General features: G+C 38.7%; 1 protein-coding gene across 3 annotated transcripts in view; it reads left to right on the top strand.

Annotated features, from left to right (window-relative positions):
* EVC2 (EvC ciliary complex subunit 2) overlaps positions 1-15,441 on the top strand; it is a 440,866-nt gene that overhangs the window by 290,463 nt on the left and 134,962 nt on the right. For all 3 annotated transcript variants that reach the window (XM_029591151.1, XM_029591159.1, XM_029591169.1), the window contains exons 14-15: positions 8,978-9,182; positions 11,672-11,791. In XM_029591151.1, the coding sequence (XP_029447011.1) occupies positions 8,978-9,182; positions 11,672-11,791 (325 nt within the window). The remainder of the gene's footprint in view (positions 1-8,977; positions 9,183-11,671; positions 11,792-15,441) is intronic.

Raw genomic sequence — 15,441 nt, 5'->3', positions numbered from 1 at the left:
AAGGCATTACCTTGAATCTCTGTGAATGGCTAATATAAGTGTGGTAGGCTGGTACATTCTGGAAACATTGTTTTTTGGGACTTTAGAAGAAGGATTATCAATCTTTGATGCATGCAAATTTCTTAATGAACAGTAGTCATTGGACCCCTGCACAACTTTAATTGCAAGATGGTGCCAAGAAGTGCTATTGAATGGGCTATTTTCAACATATCTGGCAGCCTTTTTTGTTGCCATTGCTCACTATAGTTAGACCTATGTTTTACTATCAGATCTGGTATTCTTTTATTTTGGAATGTCCCTTAGTGAGGAAGTATCACCTCCAAGACTGATTTTGAAAACATAAGAAAAGAGTTGCCATTCTAGGTCAGACCAAGGTCCATCAAACCTAGCATCCTGTCTCCAGCATTGGTGAATCCAGGTCACAATTACCTGGCAGATCCCATAAAGTAGATCTAATTCCTGTTACTCCCAGGGTTAGCAATAACTTTCTTTAGTCTACCTGGCTAATATGTTATGGACTTTTGCTCCAGGAGCTTCTCCAAACCTTTTTTAAACCTCTCTATGATAGTCACCTCAATCACATCCTCTGGCAACAGATTTAACAGCTTGATAGTGTGCACTGAGTGGAAAAGCACTTTATTTATTTATTTATTTAAAAACTTTTCTATACCGTCGCTAAGTTATATACCATCGCAACGGTTTACAAATAGGCACATAGACTAAGGTAAGTAAATGTAGGATATCGTACATTCTAACAGCTGCCAATAAAGTTCGGTTACAATTTCATAAATAAAATCATTATTTGAGTAATGTTGGTCAAGTCCAGGTGTATTATTGAGTTACTATTGCTTTGAAATATTACTTCTTAATTATAGGATTGAGTAAATTCATTCTCATCTGCATTACCCTGTACTTTCATTTTCTACCCTCCACACTCTTTAGTGAAGGCTTTTTTAAAGAGCCATGTTTTTAGATTTTTCTTAAAAGTTTTGAGATTATTCTGTAATCTGAGTTCGGGGTGCGTTGTGTTCTATAGTATGGGCCCAGCCAATGATAAAGCCCTTTCTCTCACTTGGGTTAATTTTGCTGAATTTACTGAAGGGATTGTTAGTAGTGCTTTGTTTGCTGAGCGGAGGTTTCTTTGTGGAACGTGTACTCGTAAGGCTGTGTTTAGCCAGTCTCCTTCTTTATCATATATTAGTTTTTGTATGGTGCATAAGGCTTTGTATTTTATCCTGTATTCGATGGGTAACCAATGTAAGTCTGCTAGAGTTTCGGTTATATGGTCCCTCCTCTTTTTTCCCGTTAGTATTCTGGCTGCAGTATTTTGAAGTATCTGGAGTGGTCTTATCGATGTGCTTGGGAGTCCTAGTAAGAGTGTGATGCAGTAGTCAGTGCTAGAAAAGATAAGTGTTTGCAATACTGTTCTGAAGTGGGCAGGTGTGAGTAATGGTTTCAATCTTCTGAGGACCATAAGTTTTGCGTAGCCTTCTCTTACTTTCTATGATTTGTTTTGCATCTTCTGGTTGTTAGTTTCATGGAGTGTCCATTTGTTTCAGTATTATTTGAAAAGGTAAATAACTGTCTTTTATTCACCCATTCAAGTTCACTCATGATTTTATAAACTTCTATCATGTCCCTGAAAGCTGCCTCTTTTCCATGCTGAAGAGCCCTAGCCTGTGTAGCCTCTCATCGTAGGAGAGATGTTCCATCCCCTTGTTTCATTTTTGCCACCTTCCACCACACCTTTTCTAGTGAATTAAATGAATGGAAGCTAAACTGATGGGTTATAAACCCTGGGAGCATGCTCCAGTTGTCTCAAACAAGAAGCAGTGGGAGAAGTGAAATTTGAGGACCGAAGCTGGAGATCCCCTCAGGATCTCAAAACCAGTGATATTTGGAGTTTTTGGACTCTGAGAAGATTTTGATGTTTTTATTTATTTATTTTATTTTAATGCAATTTCATATTATAAACAAGAAGAATCTTGCATCAGAAAATGAGGTTTACATATTATCAAATAAGAACATAGCCAAGATCTAACAGATCATCTTGAAAAACAACCTTTCAACCCCATATAATACTAGGAAAAGTAGGAGGGGACAAAGAAAAAATTGAGCGGAACATTAGTAATAATATAAAGAAACACTGAGAAACCCCAGTTACAATTTTTGTACACTGGAGTTAAGATGGAGCATCCAAAAGTGCCTTCAGTTGGTCTAGTTCAAAAAAAACATAATAAGCATTGTTGTATCTAACCAGGCATTTACAGGAATATTGCAACATAAAATACTCCCCCCTTATATTGTACCTCTTGACGCAGTGCAAGACATTTTTTCCAATGGATCTGTGTAATCTTGGTAAGATCTGGGTAGACCCAGAATTTTTGCCCATAGAACAATAAGGAGCAAGATTGAAAAAAGAATTTCAGCACATTATCTCTATCCAATGAAAAAGCAAAAGTTACTAAGAGCATCCCTCTTTGTGTGATTTCCATCTCTTGGGAATTTTGAAGAAATTCAGACAAATTCAATGTTGTTCCCAAAGGGAGATTTTCATCATTTGGTTCTTCAGACTGAACTTGAGCTTTCACTTGGGGTAAAAAGTATGCCTTGGTGATCACTGGCATACAAGCCTCTGGACTTTTTAAGATCTGTAAAACATAATTCTTGAAAAGTTCAGTTGGAGCCAGCTGTTTAATTATGGGGAAATTAAGTACTCTTAAATTCAAAACACGTAATGAATATTCAGTGTTCTCATATTTTTTTGAATATACCCCCTCTGTCTGAATTAAATGCTGCTGAGTTTTTTCCACCAATTTTAATCGAGAATCTAAGCTTGATATTTTTCCCTCTTGATTAGCCAAAACTTGAGTGTTCATTTTGAGAGCATTGTTAGTCTCCACTGCTACTTTAGTTAATGTAGATATTGATGTCTCCAAACTAACTCGAGCATTCCACAACGCGTCTAAGGTAATAATAGCTGGTTTAGTAATCTTGATTTTACCAACTTGGGCCTTAAGGTTGTCTCCAAAACCACAAAAGCTAGCCATACCAGATCCAGGGAGGAGTGGTGTATTCAAGTCCACAGGAGTAGAGGAGAGTATTCTGGGGTCCCTTTAGACAGGCGCCTTCACCATTGCCTGTAATCCAGGCAATGTTACCTGTGAAGTTTCTAACTTCCCCTCCACCACTCGCTGCTCTCTCCACTCTGGCAGGCCCTCTCGGGATTCATCCGGGTTTACCCCTGGCTCTAACAGGCCAGTCCCCGAAGGAGAAGGTGTCACCGGCGCTCCCAGACTCAGGGAGATCTCTTCAACCTGTAGAGAGAGGCCCCGCTCTAGGTCCCTCTCTGCTGCTGTCATCTCAATGGGAACTATAGCCTAGGATGTTCCAAAGCACTCTTCTATGCTGTGCTGCGATGATGCAGGTAATGAAATTTGAGAAATAACTCCCTTCAGTTTTGCCTTACGTTTGGTGTGAGGCATAGCAACTGGCGTGACAGTAAATCTGAGAAAGAGGAAAAAACGTTTGTTCTGAGGAAATTGAGGAGCGAGGCTTTTTGGATGCTTCTCAGTGGGTGGCCATCTTGTCCTCTCCCCAGATTTTGATGTTTTAGAGTCTTGGGACCAGGTCTCAGAGATTTGAAGAATATTTTTGGAAAAGGTTGATCAGTCCAGAAGGAAGGGCAACCCCCTGTATCCAAAAGGTCTGGATCAGAAGTTTATTTTTGCCCAAGCAACCAGGAAAGCTGGAGTGAAGGGAAGTATGAACTTTTGGACGTTTTGCCGAGGCTGAAAGTAAAAGGCTGGGATGAAGATAAGCTAAAAGAAGCGAAGAGAAGGGTAAAAAGTTTTTAGATTACAAGTTGAGAGTTGACCCATGGTTTGGGATTTTTGCTAAGGATAAAAGTGCAAGGAACATGGACAAAGAAACCATTTTTCCATTGTATTCATTGTTTTGATGCTGAACTTTATTTTGTGATACTGGACTGGATGCTGTTTTTATAAGTTGCAGTAAAGATTTTACTTTTGAACACCACTTTTGGCATCTTTGCTCTTCTTTTGGTGACTGAGCCAGGGGCCCTGGAGATTAACTTCTCCCCCCATATGGACTCAAACCCAGACCTGTACCATCCAAAAATGAAGGATAAAGCACCCAACTTGGGGACCAGTTACAGTTGTATTGCTTTTTCTTTATGGATTTAGTATCTTTTTTTTTTTTTTTTTACATTGTTGTAATCCGCCTAGAACAGGTTCTGGCAATAGGCGGAATATAAATTACTGTAAGTAAATAAATAAATAAATAGCAGTGAGCAACACACTCAAGGACTTTATGATAACTGGAAATCATGAGATAGGGTGAAGTTTTAAGAGAACATAAGAGTAGTCAAGCAAGCTGTCCCTTCATGGGAGTGAAGGATAAAAACTACAAAATGTGTATATGGCTTTGTATGCCAGCAGTCCTGTATGCATTTCAGCTTCTTCAACCACTAGGGTGTTTTTTTTCTCATTGTATTAAGCATTTTTTTTTTATGTGTCTTTGAGGGCTGAGATATTCCCCATAGACTCCTATGGAACAGGGGCAAAGTGTTTAAGAGAGAATGCAGATGAGGTAGGTTTGTGACAGGAAGTGCAGACAGCTGTTTTTAGCTTCTTACCCGTAGTTTATGTTAACTTCATGGCCCATACATGTTCAGTACAGTTTTTCTTTTTCTGTAAGGGACCAATATCTATGCAAGGGATAATGAGAGCCATGGATATTGTTGGATTGAGAATGATAATGCCTTTCACTGCTGGAAAGCCTTGCTATATGTTCACTATTGCCTAAATACATAATTTGCTGCTGTTCAACCTCTTCTACATTCTCTGCTCAACTGGTGCATAGCATTTTGTTTCATTTGCCTGGCCTCCCCAAATATAACTGTTTGCCTCAACCTCATTTCCAGCCTCATTTTGGGTGAATTTCCCTATCATTACTACCAGTGGTTTATTTCAAAGTATGTCGGTGCACACAGTGGGGACACTTGTAAATTTTCAAAGTGCACTATTTGAAAATTATGCTCTTCAAGTCTTAATACTATTTTCTGCCCAAAAGATCCCCTGTTGTCTTTGGAGGCATGGTACTTCTTTAAACAAGCAATATAACTGGAATCTGTAGGCTTTAAAAGGGCAATACGAAAGATGTAGAATGTGAGCTCTTGAAATCTCACAGGTCTCTCCATATCCGAAGGCCCATGAGGGCCTTGAAAGGTCATGTACTACAACTTGTTTTTTTTGGTCCTATAAAAAGTATCACAGCATAGAAAGATTTCAGTTTTCTCCAGGATCAAAATTTCTACTAAACAACATAAACATGAAAATGGAATTATTGCAAACATTATGGCATTAAGAGGCTATAATATAGATTGCAGTTGATAAATGTACACTGGTTGTGACTTAATATAGCTAGATTTCATTTGTGATTTTGGATTCTAGAAAGATGTAACAATATAGTAATGGTACTGAAGAGTTAGCTGAATCTATCAGAAAAGAAGCAAATAAATTAAATGACACTCATTAAATGGAATGCATTCAGTTTCCATGTGAGATGGGATGGAATGCATTCGGTTTCTTTATCAGGAGTATGCCCATAAGGTTCAAACTGCTCCTTCAAATATATTAGTCATATTTCTTAATTGACTTTTAAATCTTTCATGGGTTCTATCAGTGAATCTAAGTTCAGGACATATTATCATATTCAGAGACAAGCAGACATCTTCTACTAAGGCTACTTGGGTATTAAAGAGATTAAATTAAAAGAAAATACAAACCTAGATAATTGTAGATTTCTGGATGTACTGAGGTTAAATACTCAGAGACATTTGGCTGGATAACTCACAAATTATCTGGCTAACTGCCAACTTTTTAATATTTTGGCACTTATCCAGCTAAATTATAGACAGATAACTCATTAGCCGTATAAAATTTAGATGAATAATATAGGGGCATTCTGGGGTGGAGTTAAGTTAGTCGGATAGGATACCCAGCTAATTCCAATATTCAGAGGTAGCTGAATAACTTTTATAGCTAACTCTGATCATGCAAAAGAGCATTCCTGAAGTTACAATAGTACAGCTACTCCAGTGAATGTCCCTCCAACCTTTATCCAGCTAACATTCAGTGACTGAATATTACCTTCATTGTGTCTAGAGTGTATATCCCATACACCTCCCATTCATTGTATTCTGTGTCCCAGTCTTCATCTCTTCTCTTTGATAAGTGTTCAATGCCCAGAAGCATTGTGGAGGAAAGAGGGTGTTTTCATTCCAAAACTGAACAATATTTTATAAGTGAAGAGAGCTATGAAATGTATAGTAAGTGTTAAAACCAAATACTGCATCTAAATGATGTTATAGATCTCCTCTCTGTCCCAATTGTCTTTATAATTCAGTGACATAAGCAACAATTTACAAGTATACCAGTGCTATATAATCATTAGAAGGACTTTGGATCATGCTATATAACATCATAGACAGAACAGACCACTTTGGTGATCCCGTATGTTTCCTATACATTTCCTCCAACATGCTGAGTGATCTTTCAGCCCTGATTATACAATTATATCCAGCTGCAGTCCAACGCATGCTTTTTGTTGCAGATTTAAGAAAACATTTAGTAATGAAATAGCATTATCTTTGTTTTATCAGTTTTCTGACATGTTTTATCATTCTTTCAAAAACAAAATAAATATTTTCCCAGTCTTTGTTGTATCTAACTTTTCTTTCATTTCTCTTTTTCCCACCCTTGTCTGTTTTGGGTTTTTCTCACTGCACCTTTCATTGCTTTTGCCTTCCTTTCTCCGTGTATTCTTTCTCCCTTCATCTCTATATTGTATTCTTCAAAAGGCTTGCATTTTGCTGAAATCTGACAAATTGAGCATTGTTAGCACTCCTTTTTCTGACTCCTGTCTCTCTCTTTCTTCATATATTTTGGGCAGCCCTGAGATTTAAGGCACACAACCTGAAGCCATGTAACATATATTTATCTTAGTTTTTTTTTTTAAAAACTGTGCTAAAGAGTACTTGTTAATGTAATGATCTCACTAAAATATACATGTCCCAAAAATATACCTTCATGTATACTTTCAAATTTCACGTGAATTTATACACTTATTTAGTGCAACACCTTTTAGATCAGCTGAGAATAGAAAGTGATTGAAACTGAAAATCACTGTAAGATTTTAGAAAGAGAAGACACCTCCACGGTCATGGTAACTCATGCGCTGCAGCACCCTTTTTGTTGATCCTATATATATATATATATATATATATATATATATATATATATATATATATATATATATATATATATATATATAAAGGAATTGTAACCTGCAAAGGTGCCACTTTTCTCCAGAATCAATATTGATTACTAGAACTCTGAACTAAAGAATAGGAAAGGCCATGTAGAAACTGTAAATTATTTTTATTTACTTATTTGTAACTTACATTTATTGTCCATCCATCTAAAAAAAAAGCTCAGAGTGGATTACAAAACTAAAAGACAAATCTGCAAATATAGAAAAGCAACAACCAAAACTACAGGTACACAAAACAAAAAGAAAACCATATACAAATACTAAAACAAACCCAAACAAATAAATGCATCAAACCATCAAAAGATATAGCAGGCAAGATACCCTCTGTGTACTATGCAGTATTTTAAAGTAAATATGACAATATCAATATTAATAATGCATCAATTGAAAATATCTTCATTTTTGAAAAACTGTGCTTTACTTCCCTAACTCACTTGAAGCAAAAGCGCTCAGAAGGTGATGACATATTACATCTGACCAATTCATGCACTTTGTGATGGCATTACCAAATATGGCTGCTGCCATTTCAATTTGTATGTACAGGATAATGGTTGTGACATTGCCAAGGCCAGGGAAAGAGGGATAGTAATTGGAGGAAGATTCCTATGTAAGCCCTTTAAGGAACATAGGGGTAGATTTTCAAATGTACGCCTATGTACGCGCATGTTATAAAACCTGGCATCGACGCACGCAAGGGGGTGCACACTAGTGCACGTTGCGCGCACCGATGCCCGCGGGCTTCCCCATTCCCTCCCCCCCAAACTAACTTTCCCACCCCTTCGCCTAACCTTCCCCCACAGCCCTGCTCTAACCCCCCCCCCCCAAATTTGTATTATACCTTTTGCGCCTGCCTGGAGGCAGCCTGCCGGCATGCTATCAACACAGCAGCAAATGGCCACTGAGCTGGAGGCCTCTGGCCCCGCCTCCAGACCACCCCGCCCTGCCCCCACCCCAGCCCCAGACCGCCCCCTTTAGGAAAGCCCCGGGAGTTAGACGCGTCCCGGGGCTTTACGCGCGTCGCCGGGCCTTTATAAAATAGGCCCGGCGACGCGCGTAACTCCCCTACATGCGGATGTCTTCTGAAAATCCGGCCCATAGAGCCTAAATTTATAACATAACGCTTAGGACTGAAGTCCACAATTACATAGTACACACGAATCCTTGTGTAGCATGCACACACATGCCTGCAAGGGAGCCGGGGTAAAAGTTAATGTGTACATATATGCACGTACTTTTGATTTTAGAAAGAATGAGTGTAAATGGTTTCCCTGCTTTAACTTTGCCCCAGGGAATGCCTCTTTCAGGTGCACACTAAAAGTATGTGTGAAATTGCTTCCGTGCATACTTTTATGCATACAACACCCGGAGTAAATTTCAAAAGACCTATATACAGGTATAAAATGGCATTTTGTGCACATATATGGTTTTGAAAATTCACCCCACAGGACATATGAAATCCACAGCTTCCTGATGCTCCTACTTACAATACATGCTGCAAAATATTCCTAGAGCACGACTTTGCTGCTTCTGGATTTTGGCATGTTTGTGCAATTTTTAGTTGCATATGTAAATTGTCTACCAAGTAGGTTTTCTCATAACATAAAACTTTTGTTTTAAACAGTAGGCTTCTGTGTTTGCCTCTTTCCTTGTCCGATGAAGAATTACTTCAAATAAAGCAGGAGTTTCAGTGCACCTTTTCTCAGATGGATAGCAACTTGGCTTTACCCAAGATACAGGGAAGACTGATGCTGCAGACCTATCGGTCAGAGTGGACAAAGGCAGAGCTGCTAAAAGTGGATCAGAATTTGTCAGCGGATGATGCGCTGGTATGAAAATGGATAATGAAACGCTGTCATTCTTTTTTTGTTCAGGCGTGTATTTCATTAAATTTATATATCAGATGAGTTCAGATCATCCAGCAAAGGTTATCTGACATTACCTTTTCAGATGCAAAGGCACCTTTTATTCATGGGACAAATTTACCAGCAGCAAATGCTAGATTATCTGTTTAGTGCGTTTCACTACCTTGAAGACTGTCAGTCTTCTGTACTTTTTGGATTTAATTGTTACTATACATAGGGGCAGATGTTACTATACATAGGGGCACGTAGGGGGGTTATGTGCGCTGGGCCTATTTTCAAAAGGCCCAGCGGCGCATGTAAAGCCCCGGGACGCGTGTAAGTCCTAGGGCTTGAAAAGATGGGTGGTCCGGGGTGGGGGCATGGCCAGAGGCCTCTGCACGGCCGGCGTGCGCAAGTTACGTCTGCCTCTGGCAGGCGTAACCTGTGAGATAAAGGTACGGGGTTTGTTTGTTTTTTGGGCTGGGGGCAGGGGAAGGGAGGAGAAGGTGGGGGGGGGGAAGGAAAGTTCCCTCAGAGGCCGCTCCAATTTCGGAGCGGCCTCGGAGGGAACGGGGAAAGACAGCTGGTCTCCCCGAGGGCTCGGCACGCGCAATGTGCACTAGTGTGCACCCCCTTGCACACGCCGACCCCGGATTTTATAACATGCGCGCGGCTGTGCGCGCATGTTATAAAATCTCCTACATTTCTGCACGCCAAGCACGTACCTTTTAAAATCTGCCCCATAATTTTTAAGGACTGTACAAAAAAATGGCACGTTGTCTGGAATTTAGATGAAGGTTAGTGATATAAGTGGACAAATACCTTTTTTTTTTTACCCACTTTTCATAAAGAAGTTAGAACAGGGATTTCACTGTTTCCAAGTGAACATAGACTTGCTGAGTCCCTTAAATTCTGAGGTCATGAATCACTGGAACTGAGTGATTCCAAGTGCAATCTACAATCTTCTCTAACTTGATCTGAGATAGGATTTCTCCTCTGAGCTTGCTTGTAGCATAGAAAAGTATTGGGCACTGGGCAATGATGCTCTTCCTAGTAGTGTTTATTGTTATGGGTGTCTTAAATTGCAGACACACCTGGCCTCATTACTTCATCATTATATCCCAATGTTAAAGCATGATAAATAATAATAAACAAATAATCTTTTAAGAGTTCTTATTTGGGAAGGAATATTACATTAAGAAGGTAAATTTTATAAGAGCTCGCATAAGAAAGTCAACAAATGCACACTTAAGTTACACCAATTTTCAAAGCGAATTTATGAGCGTATGTTTGCTTTGCAAATTATGTAAAACAATAATCCAAGAGAAGCCAGCAGTGAGAATACTCCAAAGGGAAAGTATAAACAAAACCTCAGAGCAACATTCTGTACTCAAGGAGAGAGTTTTGTTACTTGCTTTTACTGTGAACACGGTGAAGAAGGAGGCTTTTCTGACCAATGATTTCATTTAAGCTGTTTGGCAGTATTTAAGATTTTTTTCCTCTGTGAAACCAGTAACAGAACTCTCTCCTTGAGTACAGATGTTGCTATGAGATTTTGTTTATACTTTCTGCTAATTTATGCACAGGAATTTTTTAGGACCTTTACACACATGAGGTAATTTTCAAAAGGTTTTACGCTATAAAGGGCCATTTGAAAATTGCTACTTTTATGCATGGAACTCCTTTGAAATTTCACTGAATTTTCAAAAGTCTTTACGCGTGTAAATGGGCTTTTGAAAATTGCTATATTTGCTACTTTTACAAGTGTAACTCTTTTGAAAATTCACCGCTCAATTTTGAAAATGCAAAAGTGTGCACGTAAATGCAAATCCTTCCCCAACCACACCCCCGAGAAGGCCTCCACTCAGACCAGGTAAACTTACATGCATACAGGACATGGGTGCATAAGTTTACCTACATATTGGGCAGTTTAGCTATTTCCATGTGTAAAGCCGTAGACATAACTTTGAAAATTACACTCTCTGGCCTTAATAGATTATCAGATGCTGCCCTTATTTTCCTTGCACATCAGCCTGCTTAATTTATATTCTTATGAAGGAATGCAAAGATTAAGAGCAATTTGATTACATGGCAGTGTGCACCATAATGTGAGCATTTTAATTTGTGATTCATACACTTATATGTGTCAACATTGCCATTATAAACAGACGGCATATGTCGTGTCACTTTAGCTAATGACATTTAAATGTAGCTAGCATTTTGATGAGGGACCTTTTGTGCTAAAAGTCATCTCTGTATAGCATCCACAAAATATGAGGAGAAACAAAATCAATTTATAAAGAGAGCAGAATAAGATCTCGTTGAATTCTTCACTAAGCATTTTATACGGAAACTGCTTGAAGTTAAGTCTCAGGAGAACATATTTGCCAAGATTCTTGTATGGAATATTAATAGTAAAGCGGGTTACGGCATCATTTGTATTTGTTCTCTGAATGGTACAAACATTTTTCCAGAAACAGTCAAAGATGAAAACTCAGTGTCCCAAGGATAAAAAGATGGATGCTCAGAAAAAATCAATAGAAGATAAAATTCACATCTATGAGGAAAGTGTCACAGATGATGAAATTAAGAAGGTAAAAAAATGTCTTAGAAGTTCAAGCATTCTAAATATATCAGAAACACATTAATGGGTTGAACTGGCAGAAGTTTGAAAGCATAAGAAACATAAATATCAATAGAGGAGCAGGTCTGAGGTGGATTTGACTATCCAGGGAGTTGAGGATAGGGGGAGGAGAAGAAAGGGGGCTCAGAGAGAAGCACATATTTTATTTTTTTTTACCGTAGCTGAGATGTAGTATTCGGCATTTCCCACGGTAACTCCTTGAGAGTTTTAGCCTGCATGCTGCAGGCTAAAACATTTCCTATACAGGTCTGAGGTACATGAATTGGAGAGAAACTTTCTATTTTAGAAACATTTTTAAAAGATGATTAAATTATGAATGTATGTGGAAGATGTGTGAATGGGCAGTAACCAGGGTTAAAGTCTTGATGATTGGCACTACTGCTCATAAATTTCAAATCTATGCTAATTCAATCCCTTAGCGTGTTTTTTTTATCATGTGTTTAATATATGTTCTACTCATGTATTTTCCTAAATATATAAGGTAAGGGCGTTTCTAAAGTATTCAAATACAGAACATGTATTAAAGTGCATTCATTTTGCGCTTCTTTCATTAAGAAGGGGTTGCAAAAGTCATTGTTTACATCTTGATTGTCGTCTTTGTAAACCTCCATATGTTTCTAGAAGGTGCAAAGTCCTTGAAGAAGTTGTATTATTTCAGGCAGTAGGCATTTTTCATTTCTAATAGAGGATTTGAGCACCAAAATTATTATTTAAAAAAAAAAAGTCAAACTCATATAAGCAATCTAACGAGTAACTATAAAAGATTTTCATATGTTCCCATGGTAAAAATCAGTGGTTTCGTCAGTCACAGTGACATAAGAATTTAAGATTTGCCATACTGGATCAGACCAAGGGTCCAATCCAGGTCACAAGTACCTGGCAGGATCCCAGAAGGTCAATAGATTGTAAGCTGCTTATCCTTGGAATAACCGTGGAGTTTCCAAGTCCACCTTAATAATGGTTTATGGACTTTTCTTCTAGGAACTTGTCAAAATGTTTTTTAAACCCTGCTATACAAATAACTTTTACTACATCGTCTGGCAATGAATTAATTAAGCACTCAGTAAAAATATATTTTCTCCTATTTGTCTTAAATGTACTACCTAATAACTTCAGGAAGTGTGCTCTAGTTTTTTGTACTTTTTGAAAAAATAAGCAGCAATTTGCATTTACGTTTTCCAAGCCACTCATTATTTTATAGAACTCTATAGACCTCTATCATATCTCTCTTTAGCTGTCTGTTCTCCAAGCAGAAGAACTCTATCTCTTTAGCCTTTCCTCATAGGGGAATCATCCCCTTTATCATTTTGATCACCCTTCTCAGTGGCTTTTTGAATTCTGCTTCTATTTACTTTCTAGGCCACTGCCATGTACTGAACAAAGGATTTCAATATATTATCCACGATGGTGCCTAGATCCTGTTCCGGGATGATGACTCCCAATGTGGAGCTTTGCATTGTGCAGCTACAATTTGGGTGGCTCTTCCCTACGTGTATCACTTTGCATTTGTCCACATTAAATGTCATCTGCCATTTAGATGCCCGGTCTCCCATTCTCACAAGGTCCTTTTGTCATTTCTCACATTGAATACATTGAAATTACTGGCTCATTGTGCTGTGGCGATCAAAAAAGCAAACAGAATGTTAGGAATTCTTAAGAAGGGAATGGAAAATAAAATGATGGATGTCATAATGCCTCTGTATTGCTCCATGGTGAGACCACATCTTGAATACCGTGTGCACTTCTGGTCACTGCATCTCAAAAAAGATATAGTTGCACTGGAAAAAGCACAGATAAGGGTGACCAAATGATAAGTGGCATGGAATGGCTGCCCTATGAGGAAAGGCTAAGGAAGTTTGGGCTGTTCAGTTTGGAGAAGAGACGACTGAGGGGGATATGATAGAGGTCTACAAAATTATGAAAGGACTTGAACAAGTTAATGTAAATCAGTTATTTCCTCTCTCAGACAATAGAAGGACTAGGAGTACTCCATGAAGTTAGCAAGTAGCTCATTTAAACTTCTTTATCACTCAGAGCATAGTTAAGGTCTGGAATTCATTGTCAGCGCATGTGGTTACAGCAGTTAGTGTAACTGAGTTTATAAAAGGATTGGATACATTCCTAGAGGAAAAATCCATAAACTGCTATTAATTAATAAGCAATAGTGGCTTGAGATTTATTTAATGTTTGGGTACTTGCCAGATACCTGTGACTTGGATTGACCACTGTTGGAAACAGGATACAGGGCTTGATGGACCCTTGGTCTTACCCAGTATGGCATCTCTTATGTTCTTGTAATTTAACAACTTTGAATAATTTTGTATCAGTAAATTTGATCACCTCATTTCTTCCAATGTCTAGGTCATTTGTAATTATGTTAAAAAGTAGCAGTCACAGTGCAGATCACTAGGGCACTCAACTATCCACCTTTCTCCACTGAGAAAATTGACTATTTAGCCCAACTCCGTGTTTTCTATCTTTTAACCAGTTTTCAGTCCAAAATAGAACATTGCCACCTATCCCATGACTGTTTAATTTCCTCAAGAATCTCTCATGAGGTACTTTGTCAAACGCTTTCTGAAAATCCAGATACAACATACCCACTGGCTCACTTTTATCTACAGAAGCCCAAACTTGACCCTTCTGATCCAGCTAATTATCGCCCCATATCCAATCTTCCATTCATCTCTAAACTACTTGAAAAAACTGTCAACAAGCAACTCACAGAATACCTAGAAGAAAATCATATCCTGGCCTCTACACAATACGGTTTTCGAAAATCTCATAGCACTGAAACTCTTTTACTTTCCCTGACAGACCACATTATCAAAGGATTTGAGAAAGGGCAATCATACATTCTTGCCTTCCTTGACATCTCCTCCGCATTCGACACCGTTAGCCATCCCATTCTCCTACAGCGGCTAACTGAAATCGGTATTACAGGTGTTGCCCACAATTGGTTCAACTCCTACCTTAGTAATAGAGATTACAAAATCCAGCTAGGAAATCACGTATCCAAGGCCATCCCCCTCAACCGAGGTGTCCCTCAGGGATCCTCCCTATCCTCAACCCTATTCAATATTTACATTCTGCCCCTCTGTTACTTCCTCTCCAGTCTAAACCTCCCTCATTACATATATGCTGATGATGTTCAGCTGCTTATACCCATCACTGACTCCCTATCAAAAACCATGGACTTCTGGAATGAAACCCTCCATTCCATTAACAATCTCCTTTCCTCCATCCACCTTGCTCTTAATACCAATAAAACTGAAATTATGCTCATCTCACCCCAAAGCCAACCGTTCCTCCCCCCTCTTCCTCAGTTCCAATTTGCTCAACAAGTCCGTGATTTGGGTATCATTCTTGATGGTCACGTCACACTAAAGAAATTCATAAATAACATTCTAAAAGACGGCTTCTTTAAACTCCACACACTAAAAAAACTCAAACCCTTATTACATCCCCCCGATTTCCGTACAGTTCTGCAAACCACAATCTTCGCCAAAACCGACTACTGCAATTCCCTACTCCTCGGCCTACCTAACAATGCCATCCATCCCATTCAAATCTTACAAAACACCACAGCCCGGATCTTGA

The sequence above is a fragment of the Rhinatrema bivittatum genome, chromosome 1, assembly GCF_901001135.1.
Source record: "Rhinatrema bivittatum chromosome 1, aRhiBiv1.1, whole genome shotgun sequence".
NCBI lineage: Eukaryota > Metazoa > Chordata > Amphibia > Gymnophiona > Rhinatrematidae > Rhinatrema > Rhinatrema bivittatum.
Note: the sequence above shows the minus strand (reverse complement) of the source record. Positions and strands in the feature narration are given on the sequence as shown.